At 43.3% G+C, this 12,979-nt stretch overlaps 1 protein-coding gene across 1 annotated transcript in view; it reads right to left on the reverse strand.

The window, feature by feature from the left end:
* The window catches only part of ENPP1 (ectonucleotide pyrophosphatase/phosphodiesterase 1), a 594,855-nt gene that overhangs the window by 334,542 nt on the left and 247,334 nt on the right, over window positions 1–12,979 (reverse strand). The window contains exon 7 of the mRNA XM_069606684.1: window positions 7,853–7,932. Coding sequence (XP_069462785.1) covers window positions 7,853–7,932 — 80 coding nt within the window. The remainder of the gene's footprint in view (window positions 1–7,852; window positions 7,933–12,979) is intronic.

Consider the following 12,979-nt stretch of genomic DNA (forward strand, 5'->3'; position numbering starts at 1 on the left):
CAGATTTCAGATACGGCAAGACAGCTGTCTAGGCGTCTCTCCGGGGCATAAACTCATGTTTCTCAGCGTAATTTAATAGTTTTCTGGTCATGTCCCATATGTTTCAGAATACCCCGCTATTATCTCATCATACAAGGTACTTCCTTGGGGTCCAGGGCCTACAAAGCCCATACGTAGTGGTGCTAGATAGGGAGTCCAATGGTCCTTGGGCCAGCCGGCCATCTCGGCTGCCCTCTTGTAGATCACAAAGAAGGCTTGCAGGTCTTCATCAATCCACAGCTTCTGAAGCACTGTGGTAGTACCAAAGGATGACTGTCTCTCCACAAGGGCTCCATGAACGGCTGTCAAAGTCTCTTGATGTTGCAGATTCATGGTCAGTTGTCCCTCAACGACGGCCTTCAGCAGATCTTCAATGGCTGCTCAGAGGGTTGTAGGGGGTTCTGTCTTTCAGGACTCTGGGTTTACACCATGCCCATGGGCATCTGAAATGGAGTCTCTCACTCTTCCTCCTCCTCGTCATGAGATTGTAGTTTCTCCTTTACGGGACGGAGGATGGGTCTGCTTTAAAACCATTCCAACTGCCCTGGCCTTCTTCTATCCCTCTGGAGTGCTGCTAAGCTTCCCTCATTTTGACCAACAGGGCATATTTTGAATCTTCCACCCTTGCCTATTCTCAACTGGTCATCAGCCTCAGAACATTACTTGGTAAAGGACAGATTGTAGTGGTGGCCATCAGGAGAGGGTTCTATGGTTCTAATCTCTTGCTAGGGCGATTAACAGTGCCAGTGTAGAGATGGAATCAGTTCAAATAATTGCACATCGGGTGGCATTTGTTTACTTAACATAATTGCATGAATGCCTGAAATTGGTACAAGATATGAAAAGAGATGGATGTAGTATCCAAAATATAGATCACGGTGAGAGCACAGTGATTGAAAAGCATAGTCAACCATGTAGCAATCATTGGGTTTTGATTTTATTCTCTAGAGCATATGTGTGCAGGTTTTTTTTTAGCACGTATGCTCATACAGTTTTGGTTATTGTTGATATTTACAGAGTTAAGCCATGTTTTATAGGTCACAATTGGGAAAGGCAGTCTCCTAGCTTGCCCATATTAAAAGAATGCAGGTCTAATTTCTAAGGTTAGGATAAAATGTGATGGCAGCGTAAGCCTTATTTCGTGCGATACTTCGAAGGCCACTGTGGCAGGCACCTGGAAGCTCAACCAAGATTAGGAGGCCCAAAATGAATAAACAATAGCAGGAATGACTTTCCAGCAACGGCGGTGCATGGTTTTTTTCCAAGCCGAGCTGGCACCAGGCGCGTGGAGGGAGGTGAGTGTAGGAGCTAGAAGAATGAGGAGAACCAATCAGGGAGCGATGGGATGATGTTCTAGTGCCTATTTAGCCTTGGAGCCAGGCCATGTCTCACGTTATCTTCAAAATAAAGAGAATTTAGTTAAAACTCATAGCCGCAGCTATTTTGTATATTTGCCTGTCAACACGTTAACTACCTTTTTCTTCGGTCAGCATATGGTAATCTCATTGAGGGGAGGGAGATTTCAAGATTGTGATTTCAGAAGTGGATGGTGTGGGTTTTGGTTTCATGAAATATGTTAGCCATCGTGATTACACCAATATATATGGGGCACTATGGATATTTACACCAATCAGCTTGTTTGACATGCTCCAGAATGTAATCAATGTTTTTTTGTATAAAGGGTGTGCTAGCAGTGGGCAGGGCTGAGAACCTTTTCAACCAGTTCAAGCTCACAGGGCTGTTTTTGAAATCCTTCTCCAGCTGTGGTGGTTTAATAAATATGTACAGCAATTGGCCGAACAAGGCGTTTGATTGTTTGATTGACTGGTTATTTATTATGCGCTAATACACAAGTGTTTCAAAGTGCAGCCATGCATTGGAGGGGAAGACATAGGGAAGACAAGACAAACAATGTTACTAGGCATGGTACATTCAGATCATGCAGGTGAACAGAACAGGAAGTACATGGGGGGGCATTAGGGACCAAGTGCCCCCTGTCCCGTCAGCACATAGGTTAAGTGCAGAGAGATACCACTCATGAGTCATACCCAAAGTGCAGTAGTGCTGCGGCAAGTGCAGGAGACTGGTGAGGATAGCTTGGGTCCTGTGAGGCTCTGAAGGTACACCAAGCAGCCAGTCAGTGAAACTGAGCAGAAGTAAAGGAGAGAGAGCGAGAGAGCAGAAACAGGTAATTAGCAGGGGAGAGGGAGAGAGAAGGAGTAGGCGAAGAGGAAAGTCTTGAGGAGTTTCCAGAACTTAAGGGGATCCTACTCAAGACAGAGAGGCAGGGAGGCTGTTCCAGAAGGAGGCGCCTGCAGTAGATAAAGATCTCCCCCCGAGTCTCTGCTTGGAGAAGCGGCTCAACTGCAGAGAGTTAGAGGAAGACGAGCGGAGGGCTCGGGAGGGAGAGTATTTAGGAAGAGAGCGTTCCAGGTAGAGCATTTAGTGCATCTAGGTCAGCTTAATCTTAATAAAGTTACTCTAGTTTAACAGACTAATATTATGCTGATGGACCACTGCGTGCCAAGGTGTATATGAGGTTAAGTCCCAACCTCAAACTAGATTAACTACTATTACAGAATAAAACCACTCAAACTGCGCTTGTGCCATATGATCAATCCATTGCCCTCAATAATTTTATTATGCCTTAGCCGACACTTGTTTTGACCTTTTCTGGCTCCTCTTCATGGCTATACAATGGCAAACCTATCTAGCAGACATGTCATCTGAGCATAGATCAATAAACAATTGGAAAATCCACACATGATAAATTCAAACAATCCCTTAGAAGATAAGAGATAGAAAAATGATCTGTATAAACAGACCAACAACAAAAAAAGGAAAGAAGAGAAAAAAAAAGAAAGATAAACACAGTGCGGATAAGTGTCATAAAAAGCATTAGTACCAGGAGAGAGTCAAGCAGAATGCAACACGCATTCTGATTGGCTCTCGCTGGGTCCTTACCCGGCCGAGAATCCTTTGATTCTCAACTGGGACTCCAGCGGCCTTGTCCTCTGCGGGGGGCGTGGCAGCCCCTCAGCCAATGAGGTGGCTCAAAGCGGAGCCATCCCTGCTCCGAGCCTCCCCACGGCTGAGAGGCTGCCTTTGCCCCCCGCTGGGGACTCCGGTAAGCTTTTTTTCCCCCTTCCCTCCCTTCTCCATACCCCACCCCACTTACCCTCTTGCTCCCGCATCCCTGGTGGGGGACGATGGCAGCCTCCAGCAGTGTGGAGACTCCACGCCTCCACACCGCTGGAGGCTTCCATCGTCTCCTGCCAGGGACGCAGGTGCGTTTTTTTTTTTTTCTCTACCCCCTTCCCCTTACTCCTGCCCTCCCAACCCCACTTTCCTTCTGCTTCTTTTTTTTTTCGGGAGCGGACGCGATGGGAACACTTGTGTTCCCAGCACATCCGCTCCCGAAGGCCGCCATGGAAAGAGAAAACAGACTCCCGTTTTCCCTTTCCCAGCGGCCATTTTCTTGGTTGTTTTTTTTTCTGTCCTGAAACGCCACAGCGTTTCAGGACAGAAAAAAATGAAATGCTTTTAGTGCCCCGGTCACGCATATTTTGCGGGCCGGGATACTAATATAATATGACCCGAGCAGCGGGGGCATTACCTGAGTCGGTAATTCCCCCGCCGCTCGGGTCATATTGCTTAATTAGTCCAATGCCACAATAATTGAAACATAATCGATCCCAACATCACGACCAAAAAGTGGATTTATTGTTATTAGATGTCCCAAAACACAGTGGTTTCCTATAACATTCCCAGACAGTGCAATATTCGCAATAAGCACCCCTTTATATTGATAGCATATGATCAAAGTGCCCCTTTATGTGGCCGTTACCATAACCATGCTTAAAAATTAGAATTCTAATTATGATCACTGCCAAGTTGCCTTTTCTATCAATAACATAAAACATAACAGGCGTATATGTAAAGCGCAAAGTCTGAGAAAGTATTCTCTTACAGCCTATAAAGTAAAGAGGGGCAGCCTCCCATTAAAGAAATAAAGCTGGTGTCCTGTTTACCTCATTCTATAGTATTGAATGCTTGGTAAGAGCATCCTGCCGTGCTCAGCGCTCCACATGTTGTCACAGCAGACGCCATTTTGTGTTCTATTAAATAGAGTGAATGAAGCCATACGTCAATAACACGTGACGTCATTTTTGTCTACATTGGATTTATGTGTAAGAATACCATCGCCGTATGGATAAACATTGATATGCACCCTTCAATAAATAACACTAGGCTTCTGTTTGTTATAATCACTAGGGAAGAAATGATTTCTGGGTGCAAACATCCATGCTAAACATAACACTGTTGCCACAGCGGACGCCAATTAAGTTCAATGCGCAACAGAGCAGTTAAGTATAACATCACTGGGCTGAAAGCTGCGGAAATTAAACAGCTTCTGCATGTCCTATTACAAAGAACTGATGCATTATGCATCATATGTAAAAATAAAAATTATGATAACCGCATTACTCCACTTGAGATTTTTTGTGTAGCCCTTTTGGAGCAAGGTAATGTGCCTAGCATGTATATATATCATCATGCAATGTCAACTGCATCTGCTGATTGCTTATCATTGCACCAGACAAGAACGCTAAGGAAACCACCTATCACATGCAAAAAAGGCTCGCAAATACTCGTCCGTAAAATGATTCTTTATCTAATGCATTTAGCATGCCCTGCTGGACTATAGCAATATTTTGGAAGCCATTCTCAGATAAATCTCCATATTGTCACCTCCAATTCCGGCATATGGTAAGTCTTTATGAGTAGGTACACAACAAAAGCACCTGCACAGTGGATACAAGACCTCTGTATGTTACTGTGTAGTAATGCATGAAATATATTGTTGTGCAATATTTTCCTAAATAAAATTAATTGACAATTCATGCTTATCCATTATAGCATATACAATGCATTGGCATGGTTACACAGTAAACCCCTTTACATGATATATGCCTCATTTCATATTTAAAGAAAAATAAGCCTGCAACTCTCTAAAGTCATTACACTGAATGTTCAACATAATTACTAAACAGACCAGTCGCGTCATAGCTAAGCACTTGATTCCCATTCTCTGGTTAATGACTCAAAATGTAAGATGATGAAGAAAGTATAACATGTGGAATGTTCTGTTATTATAGGATAACATACTTGTCACCACATTTTCAGTACAGTCCATTCATAGGAATACAGTCATTTGATGTTCCTTATTCAAAACTGCATGCATGCTTCACAGTCTGTAGATTTATCTGCATTCCATCTGCCATAACAGTAGTTTCTGGTCCTCACCTCTTTTACCACAGACCGCCTGCTTTCGACCAATAAACTTCATGTCTACTTTCTATTTCATTTTGTGGAATTCCTGCAAGTGATTGGCTAATGGTAGTCTTGGGTTAGGATTACTTAAATCCGACTGTGCTCCCTGATCCATGTTCAGAGCTCTCAAATTGTGCTGCCAATATACAGCTTCTCACATTCACAGATAACTGCATAGACAACACATTTTGAACGACAGTTGATAACATTGTTGATGTGCACTTGCAAACCCAAATTGTCAGTGAACATATCAGTGCTGGTATGAGCATATTTGCACATACTGCAAGTCCCAACTTTGTGGAACCAATTCTTCAGTGGTTGCAACTAATCTGTACCTCCTAGTATTTCTGACAACAATGCCTTTCATAAAAGATGGGCTTAATTTACCCTTTAGGGTCGGTGCTCTTATGAATGTGAACCTTGGTTTACGGTCTACAAACTGATGTAATTCTGGATCCATCAGTAATAATTGCCACTGTTTCTGTACCATTGTATACAGTGTATTACTGGTCTTTGTGTATCTAGTAATAATTGTAACACTTAGTAAATGCTTCTCAGTTTCGATTTTTAGTAAGTTCCTAAACCAATACTAATGAAAATCATGCAAGTCCATTTTGAGATTAATTAATTCCATTAGAAAAAATGGAGATGCTGTTGCAACCAATACTATAGGCATCTGCATCTCCATTTTTTCTAATGGAATTAATTAATCTCAAAATGGACTAGCATGATTTTCATTAGCATTGGTTTAGGAACTTGCTACCTCAAAACTCATTTTTATCAATGGTTTTGATACAAATATTTTACATTATTACTAAAATTTAATGATTTTTAATGTTGATATTTTTTTGAATGTATAATGTGTGTTTTTATTATGTTTTGGATAAATATTAAAATATGAAGTGATAATTGAGTACCTGACTGAACCTCTTTTCTTTTTGACCTTCTACCTGTGATATGAGCACTTAAATAACTTTAGTGTTTTTCCATGTGACTCCCTTCTTCTAGTCCGTATCATTTAATTAATACCTATGTCTCTTGAGCCAATTTGTGATTCTAATTTTTGCATTCCTGATCAGCCTTTGGTGTTCCTCCAGCTTCTCATTCAATTGCCTGATAGGTCTGATTTTCAAATGCAACTCAAGTTTGCTATTTCTAATTATTTTGTCAAACTGTTTTCCGTGCAAATATCATTAGCATGGAAAGCAGTAGCAACATTAGCAATAACAAGTCATGATGTTAAAAGTAATATTAGATAAAGCGTGAGGCAAATGTAGTTTTACTAACACCGGGCGGGTCACTGGTCTTATTTGCAGTTATGTGAATCTTTCTTACAAAAGGGATTAAGCCAGTGAGCAATAAACAGTTAATCCTGGGTTTTTTGGGACGTTAATCTAAATTGACAAAATGGTACAATGCTTTCCTTGAAGCAAATTTTACATCCAAATGTGAAGACTGGAATTATAGGTCTTTCAAATATTTTAGAACCGTGGTGGGCGTAACTCTAAAAACGTGAAAAGTGTATTGGTCTTCCTCCTCCAGTAGTTGAGTAAATAACATAAACATGATGATGTTGATGGTGAAAGTAAAATCGTCGTAGACACGAAAATTGAACTTAATTGAACTTAATGTTAAGAGAGATTTACTGAATGTGCCCTGTGTGTTAGCTGTTTACAAAATAATCACACCCAACCATCAGCTCTTTCTTTTTCAGCGAAAAATGTTCTTGTGATTTTATTGGTTGTCTATTAAACTTACCAGCTTCAACCAGAAATATATCTCCTCTTGGTGGTGATGTGTTAAGAAAAAGGCAAGCTATATCAATTTGCTTCTTGAATGCACATTTCTTGCCTAAAGAACAGAGATGGAGAGATGGCCATATCTATATTTGTGTTATCATCCAGAATGAGGTGTAGACCTTCCCAGCAGTGAACAAGAGTGATTTCCCGCAGATTATTAAATACCTGGTGTTGACTACCCATTCAGTTCTAACATAGTCGAAATGCAGTTGTTGTATCAGAATCGAAGAATTCATCAACTACTTACTCACTTAAGCATCTCTTGAGAAAGTGGCATACAAAGGAATGATATGGAGAAATACTATAAATGGGTTTCAAAATCTGCATTTGGGTATGTATTCAAGTTCTTTAAATTTTGTATAGAATGTTTACTTCACTGCCTAAAGTGATTCATTTCAATGCCCATCTTACTGTAAGATTTCAATGCTTTTAGGTTTTAATTCACTTTGACGTTCTTGAGTGTCTTTATTGCTCTACAAATCTTTGTTCACTAGTTTGTTTTTAACTATGAAAACGAAGAATGTCTACAAAATAATATGCAAATAAAGGCATATGTAATTTGATGGCTAGAATACCCAATGACTTATACAGTCATTCAAAGGATTCAGTCTCATTTACAAGCTAGCATTGCAAATCCATATATATCGCTCCCCAGAAGAGTAGATGCATAAAATACTTACTGTGACAATGGTGTAGTGATTGGGGAAAGTCTTTGATGGGTACACTGGCCTCATGCTGCGGGTGTAGGTTCCACATTTTTCTGTGATGGGGAAACCATGATTCAATTACAAACACAACCTTTTGTCGATCAAACCAAAGCAGCAGTGCCTGATAGTCAAAGCTACACATGCAACAGAACGACTCATGATTGCTATATGGGCTGTTTGTACAATAAGGGCAATAAGGACATCCTAGGGTGATGGATAAGGTGCCACTAATAGAAGGGCACCATCCGAACCTGCAGAAATATTATCTCAGCCAGTCAGAAGAAAAAGAAGGTGCCAAAATATCACTTTGGCCTGGGAAGAATGCATACTTAACCTGGTCTTTTATGTCACCTCATGTGGTTTTCTAACCAGTGAGACACCCACATTATTCTCAAATGCAAACTGCACACCAACCCTTGCACTTAGTTAAAGGGGATGGACAGACATAAAAGGATATATTGAACATTCGCACCCGGGAAAGACAGATTGACCAATCACAGTCTGGCTGTCCTGGTCACGATTATGCAATCACCGCCCCCACACACACAGCATAAAATAGAAAAGGGACTAGATATGTATTCGGATGACGGAAGACATTTTTTCCATGTTTCTTATGCCGCATCAACATTTTTCTTTTTTTCCCCTTTCTTCGGGAGATGGGCTCACAGACTACATGCTGAGCCCATCTCCCGACGGAAGAAAAATCATTGAAAACTATCAGCATTCCAGTAAATCCCGGCGTGCCAATGACTTTCACCCCCTTGGCAGGGGGTTGACATTTATTTATTTATGCATTTATTACAGCACACAAATCCCTCGTGTATCTAAGTGCTAGCTACATTAGGTAAAAAAGAGAAGGGAGGAGGTGTGGGGAAATGCAGTAGGTGGATGGAAGAGTCTTAGGAGGAGCAAAGTTAGTTGAACAGCCAAGTCTTCAAGTTTCTGCAGAAGGTCTAATAGGCCTGTTCTTTTCAGAGTGCTGGCAGTAGTTTATTCCAGAGTTTGGCGCCACGATCGGGAAGCTCTTGCCCCCTACTGAAGGGCGATTGAAGTTGGGGATCTTCAAGAAGTGAGAGTTCGCTGATCTAATAGATTAAGCCGGGGAGTATATCTCCACGCAGTGTGAGAGGTAGGTTGGGGCAGTGTTGGGGAGACATTTGTGGACCAAGGACAATGTTTTGAACTTAATCCTTTCCGTTATGGGCAACCAGTATGCCTCTCTCCTGGATTTGGAAATATGGTCGGATTTGGAGAGACTTATGGCCGCTCGGAGAGCATTGTTCTGAATCGTCTGGAGTTTTGTTCAGGCTGCGTTCAGAAGTACTGGTAAATATGGCATTTCAGTAGTCGACCTTTGCTCCTGTGATAGCTCTTGAAATTGTTAGGTGGTTGGGAGTGAAGCGGAAGGGCCTGCTGGCATGAAGCAGTTTGGCTGTGTAAGACGCCGATGAGGCGATCCAGTTCACTTGACGTGAGAGGTTGAGGTTGGCATCCAGTTAGACGCCAAGAGTTTTGGCAGCGGAAGATGTGGTGATATGGTTACAATCAATGATAAACTCCTTGTATGCTGGGTCAGTGTTGCGAAGTGTGACGTTGGATCCGACGATGAGTAGGCAGAGTAGGTGAGAAGCCATACAATTTTGTATGACCTTGTATGCAGAGTTTATGGTGGCTGAGTCCTGAGCGTATGAGCCAGAAATGGGGATAAGAAGCTGCGTGTCATCAGAATAGTTTGTGTAGGATATGCCTAGTAGGTCAAGGGGGTCAAAGAGGGGTTTTGGATAAAAATTGTAGAGGGTGGGGGAAAAATGCAGGATCCTTGGGGGACCCCCAGATGACAGAAGTAGGTTCAGCGAAAAATTCCTCGATGAAGACTCATGAGGGTCTGTCAGCTAGGAATGACCTAATCCAATTGGTAGCTGATGGAGAAGTTCGCTGTTGAGAGCAGAGGATTTGGTGGTCTACCAAGTCAAAGCAGGTTTGCCAGTGTTTTTAATTGCATCAATTTGGATTTACACATCAAGTAGGGCAGTTTCAGTTCTGTATCTGGGGTGGATACCCGATTGGTGTGTGTCCAAGATATTGTTTTCCTCAAGATACTGTTGAACCTGGATATAAGCAACACGATCCAGGATCTTCAAGACATACGGTACCGTAGTAATGGGGCAGTAGTTTGTCAGTATGGCAGGGTCGAGAGAGGGTTTCTTGAGGAGCGGTAGGACCCATGGATGTTGGCACTGAGCTGGTGGAGAAGGAGGCATTTATGATGGCTGTGAAGAAGAGAATAAGTGACTTGGCACAGTGGAGTTGTAGCTGGGCACGTGTCACTGTTGCAGTGTGATGGTTTGAGGCTCTTGATGATCTTGGTGACATCCATGTCTGAGACAGGGTGGAAGCTGAACGTGGTGCAGGTCTGGGTCGGTAAGGGTCTGGGTGCTGTGGGCGATGGTGGTTTGGTTAAAATATCAAGTTGCTTGGAGAGGATTTTTCATTGAGGGAGTTGACCTTTCCAGTGAGGGCATCTTGAACTTTTTCGCACCAGGTGCTGTCTACTGTCTGTTCTTGCTGTGGGGGGGAGGGGTGCTCTCAAGCTCCCGGATAATTGTGAAAAGTTCCTGGGAGTGGGATAAGGCGTTACTGATTCTGGAGCTGTAGCTAGTGGCTTTGGTAGCATGGATTTACCTTCTATAGTTTTTGGTGAGGGAGGCGAATAGGGCTTTGGAGGCAGGGGAGTTTTTTCTTCTCCAAGCTAGCTTGAAGGCACGCTTATTGGCACAGGCTTCAAGTAGTTCAGGAGTAAACCAAGTGTTTTTTTGTGAGGGTTTGGCTTTCCTGAGTTTGAGAGGGGAGAGCGTGTCAACTGCTTGTGCAATAGTTTGCTTGTAGAGGTCGACCAGTGCTGCTGGGCCTGTTACTGAGGAGGGGGGTGCATAAGGGTAGCAAGTAGTGGTGCAAGGTTGGTAGGGTTGAGGTTTTTTGTGCAACGGGCCATGCATTCAGGTTTTCCAGTGTGAGCTGGTCTGGTGCGTTCTATATGGGGGATTTTCAAGGCAATGCTGTGATGGTCCGACCATGGGCAGGGGGAGGATAAGGGAGAGTGAAAGTTACAATTGATGTCGCTTAACCAGTCTAGGGTGCGGCCTTGGTCGTGGGTGGGCTAGAGAGAGCATTGCATAAAGCCGGCATGGTTGAGTGCCGTGGCTACACTGGTGGACAGTGCATCTGCTGGGTCATTGAGGCCTAGGTTGAGGTCCCCGAGGATTACAACTTTTGAGTTGGGCTTGATGGACGAGTTTGGGATGACGCTGGTTTGCGTGACTCTAATAGTGAGGGTGTTTTCAAAGAGGAGGATGACAGCGTTTCCTGATTTAGTGGATCTGTCACATCTTAGCCTGGGGGATGGCAATGGCTGTGTCTGCAGCTGGATGGAGGCAGGTTTCAGTGATAGCAAGCAAATCAACGTTGTTGGAGATTATAAGATCAATGATTTCAGCAGCGTGTGCCAGTACTGATCTTGTGTTGATTAGTGGGCAGTTGATGGCCTTGCAGATGGGTCTGGCCGGCGTGCGTGTTTGTAATGGCTGGGTAGTGTACAGAGGGAAGCGTGGGGTGAACTTGGTGTGGAATCGGAGGAACCTATTCCTCATGAGAATCATAGAGGGCGAGGCAATGGCCGAATCACGGATTTTGGTTTGCGTGAGGCCTGGTCTGTGAGTCTGCGGTGGGCCGAGTGATTGAGCAGCGTGGAGTGGGACGCACACGGTAAGCCAAGTGCATAGCCTGAGGAATCTATTCCTCGAGAGGATCAGCATAGCGATGGCAGAGTCAGTGATATCAGGTGTGGCGAAGCTGTGGTGGGCGGAGTGATTGAGTAGCTTGGTGTGGGACGCACACTGCGAGCCAAGTGCGTAGCCTGAGGAAGCTATTTTCCACAAAAGGATGAACTAACACAAAGATAACAACATTTATTGTATAAAATCAAGCATAAACTGAGCAAAAGTTGAATTTTAAAGCATTGAGCAGAATATCACATTCCTGCCTAGTGAGTATGTCCCATTCAATGAGTTTACGGTTTACTGAAAGATAGTGAGTTTTGAATGCTAGTTCATTGACAATCACCCCATACACCTGCCTATGATTTTTATGACAGTAACATTCCCCTCTGTCAAACAGCAGATTCTAAATATGGATCCAAACAATGTACGAGGTTGTACTTCAGACTGCATTGCTGCAAGTCACTTTCTACGTGCTGTGCAGGCGTCCCAGGGCACCGGTTCACAAATTTGTCATGCAACTTTGAGTAAATGATTTACTTACTAAACACTGCGCGTATGACAGACATTTCACAGAATGCTTTGAAGTGGTTTTAAATGTGGCAATATTGTCCAAGTCGAGATTCTGTGTGAATGTCAGTGACTGGCAGAGCCAGTGTAACATGCGGAGTGATTTTGACAGTAGTAAACACAGTGGAGACTAAAGTGCACCTAAACTGCTTTTGTGAGCTCATGTGGAGGCCTAATTGCAGCTATGCCGCAAGGAGTGCATTCTTGATCCAGGGCTGCACTCAGTATCTGCAACTACACGCAGAGGGGCATGCTCTGCGGATAGCAAAACTGCACAGGGATATGCACGCCTGGTATGTGTCTCAAAATCGTATATATTCACACAATAAACACAGCTCAACATGCAGCATCCCAGATGATCTTGGCCACCTGGAAGCAGGGGTGGCAGCATCACCTCTGCCGTGATCTCGCTCTACTGGCTCCCCATAAAAGCATGCTGAACGTTCAAGAGATCTGTGGCAGCAAAGAGGACCTCCAACTGGTCATCTCTTTTCACAAAAACATGCCATAGGCTCTATTGGGTTCCTGCTGAATTTGACTAACCTTTTTTAAAGAACAACATGAACTATGTGCATGCATTTACACGTAAAATGTAACCTGGAGATTTGAGCATAGTTTTTTTACTTAAAGGCATGGTCTAGTAAAAATTTGTATTGGCCCTACGGGTCGGCCATGTTTTTTTAAGCCTAAGTGGCTCGATTTTAGAAAACGTTCCTATGGACCTTACCCGAGTTTTCGTCCATTAAACGCACGCGAA

Source organism: Ambystoma mexicanum, chromosome 4p (assembly GCF_040938575.1).
Source record: "Ambystoma mexicanum isolate Mex_15411 chromosome 4p, UKY_AmexF1_1, whole genome shotgun sequence".
NCBI lineage: Eukaryota > Metazoa > Chordata > Amphibia > Caudata > Ambystomatidae > Ambystoma > Ambystoma mexicanum.